The 17,134-nt window shown below is 36.7% G+C and overlaps 2 protein-coding genes across 2 annotated transcripts in view; both read right to left on the bottom strand.

Annotated features, from left to right (window-relative positions):
- The window catches only part of LOC110449015 (monocarboxylate transporter 13-like), a 15,004-nt gene extending 12,375 nt beyond the window's left edge, over positions 1-2,629 (bottom strand). Inside the window, exons 1-2 of the mRNA XM_021495588.1 lie at positions 2,497-2,629; positions 646-854 (exon numbers count right to left, since the gene is read on the bottom strand). Coding sequence (XP_021351263.1) covers positions 646-854; positions 2,497-2,534 — 247 coding nt within the window. The 5' untranslated portion in view covers positions 2,535-2,629. The remainder of the gene's footprint in view (positions 1-645; positions 855-2,496) is intronic.
- A 1,797-nt stretch (positions 2,630-4,426) lies between these two features.
- LOC110449013 (monocarboxylate transporter 12-like) lies at positions 4,427-15,748 on the bottom strand. The gene is made up of 5 exons (XM_021495587.1): positions 15,470-15,748; positions 13,386-13,594; positions 12,514-12,657; positions 10,047-10,796; positions 4,427-5,316 (listed from the first exon to the last, which is right to left on the bottom strand). Exons 1-5 carry the CDS (start codon positions 15,505-15,507, stop codon positions 5,129-5,131), a joined length of 1,329 nt encoding a protein of 442 aa, XP_021351262.1. The 5' UTR covers positions 15,508-15,748; the 3' UTR covers positions 4,427-5,128.
- Positions 15,749-17,134: the final 1,386 nt, after the last annotated feature.

Raw genomic sequence — 17,134 nt, 5'->3', positions numbered from 1 at the left:
AGTTGTGGTATAGGTGTGAAAAAGCGGCATAAGACCTATAACAATATGCCGTGGCCTGTTGAAAACGAAAAATTAACGATTATGTACTGAAATTCGAAATGATGCCCAGTGGGCATCTTTAGCCTGGGGTATCGTTGATGCCGTTTTGCATGTGGATACCTTAGAAGATGCCCAGTTGTGGTATAGGTGTGAAAAAGCGGCATAAGACCTATAACAATATGCCGTGGCCTGTTGAAAACGAAAAATTAACGATTATGTACTGAAATTCGAAATGATGCCCAGTGGGCATCTTTAGCCTGGGGTATCGTTGATGCCGTTTTGCCTGTGGATACCTAAGAAGATGCCCCGATGTGGTATAGGTGTGAAAAAGCGGCATAAGAACTATTATGTTAGGTACATTTGAATATCAAACTAGCCCAATATTGAATAAGTAACCAACTTCACGCTGGTGACCCTATTCCACCCTTCGTGGTATATTAAGTGAGGCACAAGATGCAACAGGAACGTAATTTTAAATGCAACGGGGAGACTAGGATAGACTCCGGGTTAAAATCCGGGTCCTGCTATCTCGGAACACACCGTGTACGCTTTAACCAATTGTTATTCGACCTGTTGCACCGGTGATTGCATCTTCCCATAGCTTACCTGCTATATGAAGCATCCCGGTTGTGATCGATTGTATAAGAGCCGTTTCTGCCTTATTGCTCTCAAAAGTACGAAGGAACTCGGGGTTGAGGATAAATATATTGAAGGGGAACCCAGTGCTGAGAAACATGACGAAATATCCTGATGTCAACACAAACCATCTTCTGGGTGACGATTTCTTCTTGATAGGCTGTGCCTCTTGATCAGAACTGGAATAAAAGCTTCATACGTTTGAAACAGACATCAGAGCGAAAACAAAGATGTTTATCAATTTTAATTATCCATTCTCATCCGCAGGGTTGTTTGTTGATAAAAGAATACCGAAAAAAAAGTGTTTATGATATTCGACGATTTCCAAATTGCCAAACTATTTGATGGTTCAGTGAGAATGTCCTTACTGTTATTATTGGTTACACTCTACAGCTTTGCTCTATGGAATGATTATAAGTCTTGAGAATGAAAGGTCCATTTATCATCACCAAAGAGAACAATCAATATTTCTAAACGTTGATTTCCGGTTGGTAAGTATAGACAGTGTGTACATGTTCATATAAAACAGCCAGTAAAGTGTTTATGTGAAACGTTTCGATGACTAGTCAGATATGTAATCTGCAATCTTCATTAGCTTTGACTTAGGAATGTAATCCTGAACAGCGATAACAGTTATTTTACTTTCTTCTAAGATAACGATTCATCGCCATATAATATTTATTTGACAGCTATATGATACTGAAGGGTTTCAATGTGCAGTTGTCAGTGTATAAGGTACATTTTAGCAGGTAATGAGAAGTGTTTTCGATGCTACTACTTGCGCATAGAGGGGAACTAACGATGTTTTTTCCAATATAAATGTTTATCTAGAGAGCTGTTTGACATGCATAGTCTAGCATGATAGATTGGCCTAATCGTGGGCCATATGAGTAGTGTTTTGGTGGATACTTTTTGTTGTGTTCAATATGTGATATACATTGTTATCAATTATTAATGAAATACTATTTTGCCAATTATTTGAAAAACAATTTGAGGATTCTTTCAGACAAATACTGTTTACAATGTTTATATTTTACTTTTGATAGTTTAATATGATTAAGGGGAGGTTCCTTAAAAAATACAGTCATGTGGAACAAGGATCCTGAACTTTAACCAGTCGTCAAATCAACGAGCATCTGTTGACTCTAACTAACTATAGCCCTAATAAAAAATGTAGGAGAAATCTTCAAAACCTTATGTTACACTCTTATCTGTATTCCGGAAGTTAAATTAAAATACGGCTCTCTATTTAGAGCGAGACAACTGCAAGCGCGTATTTTTTTTTTTTTTCTGTCCGTTTTTTTTTTGTCATCTGTTTTTAACAATGATCAAAGTATCTATTTCCAAGTTCTTAAATATCTTTATAACATATGTACTTTAAAAAAAAAAGGTAAGGCAATACATGGCATGATGTTATCCCAAAGCGTATTCTGGTAACTATTTTATGCTCTTCCTATGTGTTTCGATTTTCGCCAATCGTCAAATCAACGAGCACCTGTTGATTGCGACTAATAATAGCTCTAATTAAAACTGCAGGAGAAATCTTCAAATCTTATGTTATACTCTAATCTGTTGCTCTGAAGTTAAATAAAAAGAATATTATAGGTATAAAATATATTCATTGTGATTTATTGGTTTCATTGTGTTTAGATATATTTGAAGAGGTTCATTAAATTCAGAACGATGCGGTGAAGTAAGTGATTAAGAAGAAAAGATGTTGCAATTAATGATTTTAAAAAACCTCATAGGAACGAGTAAGTATTATCAGGCCTAAATGAAATTGTTCAGCCCATGTATTGTCAAATATTACAATGCACTTACCTACTGCAATCCGGACAACACGTGGTATGGGTAGTCATGTCAGTTAATTCGGTAATAACTTAAAGAATCCGATGTGACAATGTTTCATACGAGCATCACACTAAAGCAATGTAATTTTCTATTGCTGTGCAGGTTGTAGACTTATATGTTATATCATCACTACTGATATAGTGTCATCTATATATAGACACCAAAAACACATACAGTTTGTTATGGAATTACCTGTCCAAGTGTATTACGTCAAAATATTTGTTTAAGTTACAGATTCAACATCGGAGGTCGTTTAACGTTATTCATATGTCAAGATAATGAACTTTGTTGAAAACTTGAGGTAAAAACATTTTCTGTTTTACGAATAATGATTAATAACAATAACATAATGCCCTGAAGACACAGTTCTACTTAATCAGCTTCACACATTTACGACCTAAAAGCGGAATTCGTTTAAAACAATAATTTCACATATTTCCACATGTAACCAGGGTTGTTTGCAAGAATTTCGAAATGTTTGCTATGAATTATATCCTATATTTAAAAATGAAAAAAAATGTGCATCCTGGCGAATTAGATCTAAAATATCCGTGTTTACCACTAAACTGACGATACCGCTAACAGGACGCACGCATGCAAACAAAAAGGAAAATGTATTTAGCGTTTTTTGCCTGCCTTCCCAGTCGTCTCGTTTTTGTCAGGATCCGGATATATAGGCAGAACAAATCCTACAGGGACCTAAAGCATAACATAAAGCTTGATTCCACTCCTTTCAGGGAAATACAATCCTGTATTTTTCTAAATGTTTGCTATGAATTATCTCCTATATTTAAAAAATAAAACAAATTGTGCATCCTGGCGGATTATAACTACAATGAATGTATTAAGCGTTTGTTGCCGGATTTTCAAGTCTTATTATTGTCAGGATCCGGATATAAAGATATATCAAAAAGAATAGGGACCTGTTCACTGTCTAGATTTTAAGGCGACGGATATAATATCTATGTAAACTGAAGATTACTCATTCTCGTCGTGCTTGTATTTGTATTCATTTTAATACATATTACATGAGGATAGCACCGTGACACTTGATTATTCTGATGTGTATTAATTAAGTATATAATCCTTCTACATAAAATTACAAAATTATGGGGAAACAAACATTTTTCATCACTAAATGTAGTAATGTAGCAAAGCGAAGCTGTTCTATGAACAGGATGAAGATGACATATAAGAACTTACAGATATTGAATATCATGAATTGAAGTACAAACATACGGCTCTCGGTTTATAGCGAGACAAATGGTGTATGAAGATCGAATTTTGCTGAACGCAAGCGTGTAATTGTTTTTTCTGCAAGTTATTTTTGTCATTTGTTTTTAACTATGATGAAAATAATCATTTCCTCGTTTTTAAGTATCTTGAGGACATATATTCTTCGACCAAAAAAAGGTAAGGAAATACATGACACGATGTTATCCCAAAGGCTATTCTGGAAACTATTTTATGCTCTTAATATGTGTTACGATAGTCGCAGTAAAACATGTAAAATGCAAGAGCAGAATCGTGTGCTTGGAACAATGAAAACATGTTGACATCCAAGATTGGCACTCAAAAGAATACATTATATATAATTATCAGTTTCAATGTAAGTGGAAGAATACGAAATATTATTTCATTGAGTGCTGAATGTCCTGAAATCAGCGTCATTCGGTAATTAATTTGTTAAGATCCTCTCACAGAAGATACACTGTCTGGATCACTTGTGTCTTGGTTGTTGATGTATTATGACATTAAGTACTGCTACACTGCTACCAAGGACTGTCTGTGAGCATGGAAGTTTAACGAGGGCCATATCATCGATTAAAGGGACTCGTTTATTGTGTCATGTTAACATCGTTAGCAATAATAATTACCTCTTTCTTTGAGTTTGGTTTGCTTAGTTTTATTGTGAAAATATACACTTGTGTTTCTACCTGTCTTTTTAACATTTCCTTCACTTTCACATCTTATTGGATACCATATTTATGTCTTGAAAATATGTACAAATATTAATGCTTCCTTTGGTGAATGTCGTCACGCTTTGGTGCCGCACCCTCCTGAACATTTATCACTGAAACCTCACAAGGGGTTATCATAACTCAGACACATTCTTTTCTAGAGTGCAATGCATGCTTGCTCTGTTGAAACTGCTTGATAATAACAGTTTTACCCTATAAGTTGAATGTAAAACAAACAAATGATTTTGTCTTTAAAATTGGAAAATGAACACAATATGCCAAAAATGATTAACACTGCATATTCAGCTGTTTCGTCTTCTTGGACTCATCGACGATGCTTTGGGCCAAAAACGTGGGAACGCGATTGGTCTAGTTAACTGTTGAAAGAAGGAGATATGCGTTAAATCGCTTCATTTCACGAAGTTTAGGAAATATAGGCATATTTTAAAGCATATTATAGGTATTTTTTGTATGACTGTTATAATTCATTTTTGATAGAAATTCGGGTTATTGTTCGTTTTTGACAGAACTTCAGGCTCCTAGCTGTGTTAAAATATAACTTCGCCATATAACGTCGCTTGCCACACATAAGATGGTATATCTACTTCTTTAAATAAGAAATAATCCAAAATGTTCTCTCTTTATATGGAAAACGTAGGATTGTCGGCTCCTTCGACCACAGTGATATCCGAGACGTGGTCAGAATGGTTGTTATTTGACTTCCGTTTTAGTACCGCAGCTAACACGAACAGGCCGGCCGCCAAGCCGAGACCAGCGGACATACCGTAAAATGGCTTCCTGTAGGATCCCGTCAGATCAACAAAAAATCCTATAATATAGAAAATACATATTGAAAAAATAGTTCTTCGAAAACGTACACAACCTTTTCTGACAGCAAAACATGAGTGTACAAAATCAAGACAAAGCGTAAACAAATCCAAAATACAAGATAATAACGTAATTCAAACTCAAAATTGACAAATCTAGGGTTAGGGTTCGGGTTAGGGTTAAATATGAACAATGAAAAGATTAACATGGAGACTCTTGAAAAAGTACAAGGAGAATAAGACCAGGTGTTCCGGAACGAAAAACGTCTTTTTAGTCTAGTAGGAAGGAAGGGTCCCCATGCACCCCAAGGATATATTTTTTTAACCTACATTTTTGTAATCCCCAGGGTATCTAGTAAATAAAATTTTATGTTCCCAATGTGAAATATTGTCCCATGGGGTGTATTGGCGGCCATTTTGACGGCCATCTTGGATTTCTTAGAAAATCAATAATTGGCATAACTTTTGAACCAGACATGACACAGAGACAACTGAGACTACTTTTTATGTAAGATGGGCATTGGGAGGCGATTAAAATGGTTCTTGTTATGGTCAGACTGTTATTTAAACAAATTGTGTCGTTTTATGTATATTTAGAGGGATTACGGAATTATGCTTCCTCCCAAAATATCTGGAACAAATAGTTATCAACAGGTATATACAATTAACATGTTAGTCTGCTTCATATTTCACAAGAAATCATTTCACCGCTTAAAACTATTGCAAATATCCATTTACTTTTTTAGGTTGTTTCTTCTAACTGCATAATGAAATTGGTGGTGGTTTATGTAGATGGTATGATGCATCTTTGGACTGGTGTTGGGATGATGATCAGTTATAATCGAAACTTATATATGCATGTATTTATTGTTGTGGTAGCTAAGCATGCCGAAGTAAAAAAAAACGCAAAACTGATAATGGTGGTGGGTCACACGAATTGCTAAAGGGTCCATCTGTAACATGTATATTACACGCGAGTGGTATCCAGCATCTAGAATTTATATCAGTCAGTGCTATCAAGGGATCTGTCATTGAAAAGCTAGCGCAGCTCTATGGCATTCGTAACCGGCGTCTCTTGATGCCATATGATTCATGGATGATGTCTGTATTTGCATTCCGGAAAGTCTTGCTGATGCAGATTTAGACACAATCGGCTACCATCGCGGCTGCTATCAACACTTTACTAAAAACCTGGATCGTTTAAAGTGTAGTGTACCACCGAACACATATGAAGCCTCTACGTCACACGTCTCGGAAGAAGCATCAACATCACGCTCCCCTCGCAAACGATCATCAGCCTATTATGCGAATAGTCAACTGTTCCCTTCAGAATGTATATTTTGTGAAAAACTTCGAAAAAAACCTTCTGGAAAGACTGAACGATGTATTAAGTTCCCAGTATTCAAAGACAAAGACAGAATTCTGAAGGAACCTACATGGAAACAGATTGAACCTCATCGCATGGTTCAAAGAGAAGACCTGTTTGCAAGGGAAGCAAGCTTCCACCCATCATGTCGCAAGTCATTCAATTTAAAGTACATCAATCGATGTATTAAGTTCCCAGTATTCAAGGACAAAGACAGAATTCTGAAGGATCCTACATGGAAACAGATTGAACCTCGAGCTTTAGAACTAAATCTGCATCATCTACATCGCATGGTTCAAAGAGAAGACCTGTTTGCAAGGGAAGCAAGCTTCCCCCCATCATGTCGCAAGTCATTCAATTTAAAGTACATCAATCATATTCGTGATGCGCCAGAAATATGAACCGTGCTATTTATACAGATCAGTATCGTACAGTCACTGCACATCTGAAGACATTTGATGCTGTGCTTGATACGATTGGAGAGACCAAGTGATAAGGCAGAACGAAGTCTTACAGTTTGCATCTCTACGCCTTCTCTACATTCAAAAGTTGGAGAGAAATGGCTCCCCCAATCCGGAGTACAGAAGTGAGAAGCTAAAGGCCATGCGATTCATGAGTTGATTGCATTTGCTAAATCCTTCCAGGAGACAAAGGTTGTATCACATATACATTGGTTTACAGTGCCAGCATCTCGGTAGCAGATGCGGTAGCCTACGCTTATAAGTTGGGATCCAATGACTAGTACGAGGACGTGGCCAAGCTCCTCCGTAGTATTATCCAGCGGGCGTTCACAGAGTCAAAGTCACTTCCGTGGCCTCCGACAGCTGATGATCTAGATGTAAAGTCATCAGATGAACTCCTCCCACGTGACCTCTTGAAATTCCTGAGTATAGTCATATCTGGGGATACAGACACAGAGAGAGTGAGAAGATAAGACGTATTGTGCTCTTTATTGGCCAGGTATGATATATACCTATCTTGGTGTGTGTGTTTTTGTTTTGTTTGGTCAACCCTTTAGTAAGCATGGTTATAGTTGGTTTGTGTTATATATAGTGATCGTTATCTGTACTATTACAGGACATCTGCCTAGCTGTGACGAAGGGCGAATGGAAGTTACCGAAACACATCCTCCTCTGTACTACCATACGGCATCTCTACCGTAATAAACAGCTCACCACTATTCTCAGTAGGCTGGGTCACTGTGAGACCTATGATTTCGGTTTGGAGCTTGAGACAGCATTGGCTAAGGCCCTTGATGAGGTTTCCACCAATCTCACCCCTCAGATTATAACTCGTGAAGGCAACGACGTATTCCATCTGGAGTGGGACAATATGAACAAAATAACTACGAACATACATGGTTCAAACGTGGTAAATAGCACCGGGGGGATTATGATACAGGAGGTGAAATCTGACTTTGATGCCACTAACCAAGATCGAGTACTTCCCCTCTACGAGAGAAACAAGACACGCTCTCTGAAGGTGGATACACCTGAGACTCTAGCTCCTGTTCATATATATAGCCGGGTTGGTCCTAAATTTCCTGAAGGATATGTATTCCCTCCGCCCCTTGTAAACAATGGAGTGTACTTGAATTGCATCAAGGAGTATCGAGTCTGGATACTTGCTCGGGTAGTGGGAGGCAGCGGCAAGAAGCAACATGTGCCAGGGTTTGGTGGCTTCATCTCAGCCACTGGCATCAAACCAAGAAATCAACCATGAACTATTTACCCCTATAAACCACCCCTTCACTGAATACTCAGTCATCAAGGAAGCGGTCAGAGTATGCTACAGAGGTTGGTCAGGAGTATGTCCTCAACACCTTTGATCTTGGTGGCTGCATGAAAGCTCTCCCTCTCATTTGGAAATTCCTAGAGCAGTACACGATGCATGTGGTCACACCAGGCGCGTTCCATACTGGGGTGAACTACATGGGCATGGTTACAAATCACAAATGCAGCGGATCAGGCTACTCGGAAATACTTATTGAATCTGGTCTCGTTACAAGTGGTTGCTTGGGTAGTGTTCTGAAAGGAAAAGCATGTTCCGAAGCCCTGATCTGAAGAAGATGGTGGGGGAAGATGATCAGCTTACAACCTACTCTAAGGTGGACCTCTCCCGGCTCCCACCGTGCACGGACAACCTTCTCCCACACATCCAGCGTGTGAATCACTGATTTGCTACTTTTGGCACCCAAAGCCTTATGATATTGGACAAGGCTGGGAGAAGACGGAGAAGGGTATCTTTGAGTCAGTGTGGTCGTGTGGCCCCATTCTACCACCTTCTCTGATTGACCTGCTGGAGAAAACTGTTCATGAGGTTAAGGACCACAACGTAGATTAGAATGCATAAGAGCTTGATTACGATATGCTCTTTAGTGATGATTAATAGATCATGTAGTAGTGACTGCAACCAAAATATAACCGCTTCTGTATAACACATCCTGTTTCACAATTTTATACCAAATAACATATTAAATAGCAATTATAATTTCTTACAGAATCAATAGACGCATGCCTCATTGATGATATAAACTGCTATGGTCCGTTGTAACACATATGTATAATTGGAAGAATTTGAATTTTTATGGTTTAAATATTCGTTAAATCTTAAAAATAATGATCTCATTCGTTTTGTTATGCTCAAATTAAACAAAAATAAGTGGTAAATTGTCTCTGTATCATGTCTGGTTCAAAGGTTATGCCAATTATTAATTTTCGAAATAAATCCAAGATGGCCGCCAAAATGGCCGCCAATGGACCCCATGGGACAATATTTCGCATTGGGAACATAAAATTTCATTTACTAGATACCTTGAGGATTACAAAAATGTAGGTTAAAAAAAAATAACCTTCGGGTGCATAGGGACCCCACCTTCCTACTCGACTATTTGCTTCATTGACGACAACAGCAATATAATTCTAGGTCAAATCAAAGTAAAGGCACGTCAAAAAAACAAAAACAAAACCCCGACGTAAACTACTCGAAACAGGAGAGCTAACGTAAAAACATTTAAAACCAAAGCAATAACAGCAATATAGTTACAGGTCCATCCTCGATGTGTCATAGCAAAATTGAAGGCACGCATGTAGCTATTTGATTGATCTCAAGGAAATAATGACTTATCACAAGGCTGATGGAGATTCCTTTGAAGATTACAGAGAAGCGAAGACCGATTCCAAAGCACCTCAATTTATAAGTCACACGACCGTGAGATTCTTTTGATGTACATCGAAGGATCAAACTAGTTTTCTTGGCTGATCCACTGGACTTCGATTTTGCTATGACATATTCCAGGGGTGCAGAGAGCATACGTGATCGTAACCTCTGGAGTATCGTGGATGTTACAGGTCAGGTCGAACTCACCTGCAATTGGTCCTGAAATACTTCCACTGATGCCTAACATCGTCATTAATACTCCCAAGCCTGCCGAGTAGTCCTGGAGTCCCACGATCTTCACTGTTGTCACGGAGACCGTGGTGACGCTAACACCTAACGTCATCCCCAAACAGACCAAGAGGACAACACACTGTATATATGTCTCTGCATGAGGAAGCAACGCAGTCGCCACCGATCCGATTATTGTGAAACACGCAGGGATAATAAGAACGCTGGTGTGAGGAATATACCTTTTACACAAGCCTGGTACGACTCCACATAACGTGCTTCCTATTTGTAAATATAAATACATTAATATTGCTGTTTCCGAGTCAAAACCTTTCGTCGTCAGGAAATCAATTATGAAAATTAATGAAGAACTTATAACCGGAAGTGTACAACACATGGCAACGACGTGTGCTATGTAAACTTTATTAGTTATTAGTGATCTTAGTGATTTCGTAAAACCCTGCTCTGAAGGTTTTGTTTCAGAGTCTACTTTCTTTAATTGATTCGCTTTAGTTTGCTGGATCGAGAGTGGTTTGCATACTGCAAAGAAACACGTCATATTTGCCATAAGTCCTCCTATGACTAGTAAACATCCTCTCCAACCAAACTCTTCAATGAGGAAGTGTAGGAGGAAGGGAATTAATATTCCACCGCATCCTGATCCAAAAGTGAGAAATGACAGTGCCATAAGTTGAGATTTTCCCTCAAAGTATTCCCCGACGCTTGTTACTGCGGAGATAAAAGTCGCAGAGAAACCAATTCCTGTTGAAATTGAAGCCATATTTAGTATATAAAACATTTGAAGTTAGTATAAATGTTAAACCGAACATGCTATAATCATCATCATTTCCTCTGCTTATTAGGCAACTCTTTTGAGCGATAGTGCAATGTTCTATTACCAACTCTAGAGCAAATGTTATTATACATGCTGTTTGATTTTGCTCGTAGTAGTCTGAAATATTGTCCCTGGTATGTTTAGGCATACAAAGTCCCAGGTGGATTCCCTTTAATCTAGCACTATAAATTCCCAAAATCTTGAACATACAAAACATGTATTATTCTTGTTTGGAATGTCTTTTGACTTACATAATTTAAAACACTGAATCGACGTATTATTTCGTGTTCTGTTTTGTAATCAAGTCAGTGAAAGCAACCAGCTTGCCAATTCGTTAAACAATAGGCAGTCAAAATGTGAACTGACCGTACTAGCCAAATGAAAGCCGAAGCGACACAATTGAAAGGAATGTAAATATTGGTGTTTAATGGATCAATACGTACTGCAATTAATGAACTTTTCCACCTCAATTTTATTTTGGCCAGGTTATGAAGTGATAGCTCCAACTGAGGACGAAACAGTTTTGATACACATCTTCGACGTCTTCTCAATTTGCTTCTGCTTAACAGGTGTTATCAACTCATAACCTGACCAAAAAAGAAAACTATTTCTCTCATAATGTTTCTTTATCATAAACAATCGGATATGAAGTTTTCCACGTCGGATATTAACGACTCTTTCCATTGATTGATAACCATGCATAAATTGACAAAAAAAACATGATCGTGAATATGATTAGCATTGGAAACTGATTTTCCAGCATGACACTGTAAAATTGTAAAATTGTAAAATCATTTCTGATAAAAGAAAACCATACCTTGTGGGACTTCATGAGAAATGATAAAGGTATGAAATAAACAAAATCTTAATCACCAAGTGTTCTGAGTGTAAACATTCAGCGGAAAAGACCGGGATTCAGGTTGTTTTATTAATGCTTTAACCGATGCTTTAATCATCTTGTCAATGGATGTGTCCTTGTCCAAAAGTGCTACAGTTCTATCCAAACGGAAGTTATGGGGAGGTTACGGTATAAGGGAAAACACATTGCAGTGGGACAGGGATGCTTAATTTTTAAATAAACAACTCACGTGTAATGCTTTTCAAAAGCCTCCTCTATATTCCAATGTAAACATCTGAGCTGTTCGACGAATTAACTTTGTCATGCGAGGGAACACGCGTTCATATGCATGAATATTTGATATATTGTTTTCACACACATCCATGTTAACTTGCAGAACAGGACACATTACTGCAACTTTCAGAAACTATGCCATCGGCTGCCGTACAAATGTAGAGGTGCAAAATTGATACGTTTGTGAAAAGAAAAAGAGGCATCATGCGTCAAATGTTTCCAAGTGCAAGAAGAAGGAGCTAAGCTTTATTTATTGAGTTATGAAGGTCACGTGACCTTATCGACACTGAAGGAAATACGAAACAACATGATATTCCTTTTTTTTTCAAATGGTAGAATATAAACATTCAGCATATGTTTGAATAAAATATATTAAAACATAATTTTCTCTGGACAAACTTGCTTTCTTGAATCATGTTTCTCCAACATTTCCGCATCGAGTCTGTATATGTCTTTGATAATATTTTTTTCTGTCATACCTGAAACTAGGCCAAGCGTCACGATGAGATGAGGGATACTTTGAGCAAAGAAAGAGAAGACCAGACCGAGTGTCACCAAAAGACTACCAGCTATCCCAGTCATTCGAGGTCCGTATCTAGCCACAGCCTTCCAACAGAAAGTTCCTGTATGGACAAAATCAAAGCAAGTATTTGAAATATTTTTTTTAAACCTTCTGTACAGACTTACGTCTTAAAATATAAAATTTGATGTATCGACAAAACAAATCATGCAAAAATTGTTACCAAATAAGTCCATTATTAAACTGATAACTTTTATTGATTTTTAATTATGTATTATTGGGCGATGTGAACAGTATTGCCCGAATTTTTAAACCAAAAGTCAACCCCCTCCCCGTATTGCAAATATAAACAAGTGAGCAGTATCTAAATAGTGTTGCACGACATTTGTCGAGTGAAAGTATATGTTTAAATAATTCCGCATCAATCCATTCTGTGTCGGCAAAACAAAACTACAAGCTACAGCATCAAATACATGACACATGGAACGAGGTTTGCTATGTATTCCATCATGCGATACGACATATGTTTTATGTGATTTATTCTGAAATATCAATTTCAAACGCTTGAAATTATTTACAATTTACAATCATCTTCAACCCTGAAGACACGAGACCCTATTCATCCCTTCGGGTATATTAAGTTAGGTACAAGATGCAACATGAAAGTAATTTTTAAATGCAACGGGCATACTGGGATCGAATCCGGGATAAATTCCGAGACCTCTTGGTCCTGCCATCTCGGAACACACAGTGCACGCTTTATCCAAATTAATAACCTGTTGCACCGGTGGTCGCATCATACCATTTCTGCTACACATCTAAGTAGCTTACCTGCTATACGAAGCATCCCGGTTGTGATCGATTGTATAAGAGCCGTTTCTGCCTTATTGCTCTCAAAAGTACGAAGGAACTCGGGGTTGAGGATCAATATATTGAAGGGGAACCCAGTGCTGAGAAACATGACGAAATAGCATGATGTCAACACAAACCATCTTCTGGGTGACGATTTCTTCTTGTTAGTCTGTGCCTCCTGATCAGAACTGGAATAAAAGCTTTAAACGTTTGAAACAGACAAACAAGTTTTAAAATGTGAATAAAGGCATCATCAGAGCGAAAACAAAGATAATTCTTAATTTTAATTATCCATTCTCATCCGCAGGGTTGTTTGTTGATAAAAGAATACTGAAAGGAAGTATTTATGATATTCGACGGGTTCTAATTTGCTAAACTTATTTGATGGTTCAGTGAGAATGTCCTTACTATTATCATTGGTTACACTCTACAGCTTTGCTCTATGAAATGGTTAAAATCCTTAAGAATGAAAGGTCCATTTATCATCACCAAAGAGAACAATCAATATTTCTAAACGTTGATGTCCGGTTGGTAAGTATAGACAGTGTGTACATGTTCATATAAAACAGCCAGTAAAGTGTTTATGTGAAACGTTTCGATGACTAGTCAGATATGTAATCTGCAATCTTCATTAGCTTTGACTTAAGATTTTAATCCTGTACAGCGAGAACAGTTATTTTACTCTCTTCTAAAGATAACGATTTATCGCCATATAATATTTATTTGACAGTTATATGATACTAAAGGGTTTCAATGTGTAGTTGTCAGTGTATAAGGTACATTCTAGCAGGTAATGAGAAGTGTTTTCGATGCTACTACTTGCACATAGAGGGGATCCAATGATGTTTTTCCCAATATAAATGTTCATCAAGAGAGCTACTTGACATGCATAATCTAGCATGATAGATTTGTCCTAATCGTGAGCCATATGAGTAGTGTTTTAGTGGAGATTTTGTGTTTGTGCTTAATATGTGATTTACATTTTTATCAATTAATAATGAAATAATATTTTGCCAATGATTTGAAAAATAATTAGAAGATTCTTTTATACAAATACTGTTTACCACGTTATATTTGACTTTTGATAGTTTAATATGATTTAAGTGAGCTCAAAGAAAGCAGATTTGAACACTAAATCCATGCTTGAGCATGAGAACGGATTCATGCATACGTGCCTAGGAATCGAATTATGAAATTAGAATTGTTTTACTATCACTCTATCTATCTATAACCGGTCAACGGAAATGGTCTTGCCCAACTGCGCTACAGTTATATCCAAAATTTAGGGGAGGTTACTTAAAAAAATACAGCCATGTGTAACAAGGACCCTGAACTTTAACCAGTCGTCATCTGTTGATTCTAACTAACTATAGCCCCAATAAAAAATGTAGGAGAAATCTTCAAAACCTTATGTTACACTCTTATCTGTATTTCTGAAGTTAAATTAAGATAACATATATAAAATACGGCTCTCGATTTAGAGCGAGACAAAAGGTGTAAGCGCGTTTTTTGTTTTTGTTTTTTTGTTCATTGTTTTTGTCATTTGTTTCTAACGATGATCATAGTATTTATTTTCAAGTTCTTAAATATCTCTAGAACCTATATTCTTTAAAATAAAAACGGTACGGCAATACATGACAAGATGTTATGCTAAATCGTATTCTGGTAACTATTTTTTGCTCTTCATATGTGTTACGATTTTCGTCAATCGTCAACAAATCAACGAGCTTCTGTTGATTGCAACTAATAATAGCTCTAATAAAAATTGTAGTAGAAATCTTCAAAACCTTATGTTATACTCTAATCTGTTGCTCTGAAGTTAAATAAAAAGAACATTATAGGTATAAAATAAAATTTTCACTTATTTCGATTTATTGGTTTCATTGTGTATAGAGATATTTTGACAAGTTCATTTAATTCCGAACGATGCGGTGAAGTAAGGGATTAAGAAGCAAATATGTTGCAACTAATGATTTGAAAAACATCTTGGGAACGAGTAAGTATTATCAGGCCTAAATGAAAATGTTCAGCCTATGTATTGTCAAATATTACGATGCACTTACCTACTGCAATCCGGACAACACGTGGTATGGGAAGTCATGTCAGTTAATTCGGTAATAACATAAAGAATCCGACGTGACAATGTTTTAAACGAGCATCACACTAAAGAAATGTAATTTTCTATATCTGTGCAGGTTGTAGAATTATATGTTATATCATCACAACTGATATTGTGTCATCTATATACAGACACCAAAAACACACACAGTTTGTTATGGAATTACCTGTCCAAGTGTGTTACGTCAAAATATTTGTTTAAGTTACAGATAAAACATTGTAGGTCGTTTAACGTTATTCATATGTTAAGATAATGAACTTTGTTGAAAACTTCAGGTAAAAACTATTTCTGTTTTACGAGTAAATGATTAATAACAATGACATAATGCCCTGAAGACACAGTTCTACTTAATCAGCTTCACACATTTACGACGGAATACGTTTAAAACAATAATTTCACATATCTCCACATGTAACCAGGGTTGTTTGCAATAATTTCGAAATGTTTTCTATGAATTATATCCTATATTTAAAATAAAACAAAATGTGCATCCAGGCGAATTAGATCTAAAATATCCGTGTTTACCACTAAACCGATGATACCGCTAACAGGACGCGCGCATGCAAACAAAAAGGAAATGTATTTATCGTTTTTATTGCCCGACTTCCCAGTCGTCTCGTTTTTGTCAGGATCCGGATATATAGGCAGAACAAACCCTACAGGGACCTAAAGCCTAACATAACATAAATCTTGATTCCACTCCTTTCAGGAAAATACAATCCTGTATTTTTCTAAATGTTTGCTATGAATTATCTGCTATATTTAAAAAATAAAACAAATTGTGCATCCTGGCGGATTATAACTACAATTTCCGCGTTAACCACTAGATTGATGATACCGCTAACAGGACGCGCACACGCACACACACACAATAAATGTATTAAGCGACATTTGCCGGATTTTTAATTCTCATTTTTGTCAGGATCCGGATATTTAGGTATATCAAAAAGAACAGGGACCTGTTCACTGTCTAGATTTTGAGGCGACGGATACAATATCTATGTAAACTGAAGATTACTCGTCGTGCTGTCATTTGTATTCATTTTAATATAGATTACATTAGGATAGCACCGTGACACTTGTTAATTCAGTATATACTCCTTCCACATAAAATTACAAAATTTTGGGAAAACAAACATATTTCATCACTAAATGTAGGAATGTAGCAAAGCGAAGCTGTTCTATGAACTTACAGATATTAAATACGTATGTATTATGGATTGAAGTACAAACATACATCTCTCGGTTTATAGCAAGACAAAAGGTGTATGAAGATCAAATTTTGCTGAACGCAAGCGTGTAATTGTTTTTAACGATGATGAAAATAATCATTTCCTCGTTTTTAAATATCTTGAGGACATATATTCTTCACCCAAAAAAGGTAAGGAAATACATGACACGATGTTATCCCAAAGGCTATTCTGGAAACTATTTTATGCTCTGCATATGTGTTCGATAGTCGCAATAAAAAAATGTAAAATGCAAGAGCAGAATCGTATGCTTGGAACAATGAAAACATGTTGACATCCAAGATTGGCACTCAAAAGAATACATTATATATAATTATCAGTTTCAATGTAAGTGGAAGAATACGAAATATTATTTCATT

This window comes from Mizuhopecten yessoensis, unplaced genomic scaffold (genome assembly GCF_002113885.1).
Source record: "Mizuhopecten yessoensis strain PY_sf001 unplaced genomic scaffold, ASM211388v2 scaffold4411, whole genome shotgun sequence".
NCBI classification, from domain to species: domain Eukaryota; kingdom Metazoa; phylum Mollusca; class Bivalvia; order Pectinida; family Pectinidae; genus Mizuhopecten; species Mizuhopecten yessoensis.
This window is presented reverse-complemented; position numbering and strand designations above follow the sequence as displayed.

What these genes read in the sequence shown, in the direction of transcription:
- LOC110449013 (XM_021495587.1), bottom strand. Translation starts at nt 15,507, where the DNA reads ATGACTTCCCATACCACGTGTTGTCCGGATTGCAGTAG. An exon ending in TGTTGTCCGGATTGCAGTAG is followed by an intron (nt 13,595 to 15,469) that starts GTAAGTGCATCG and finishes CTTTTATTCCAG; the next exon opens with TTCTGATCAGGAGGCACAGA. An exon ending in TATTTCAGGACCAATTGCAG is followed by an intron (nt 5,317 to 10,046) that starts GTGAGTTCGACC and finishes TCTATATTATAG; the next exon opens with GATTTTTTGTTGATCTGACG.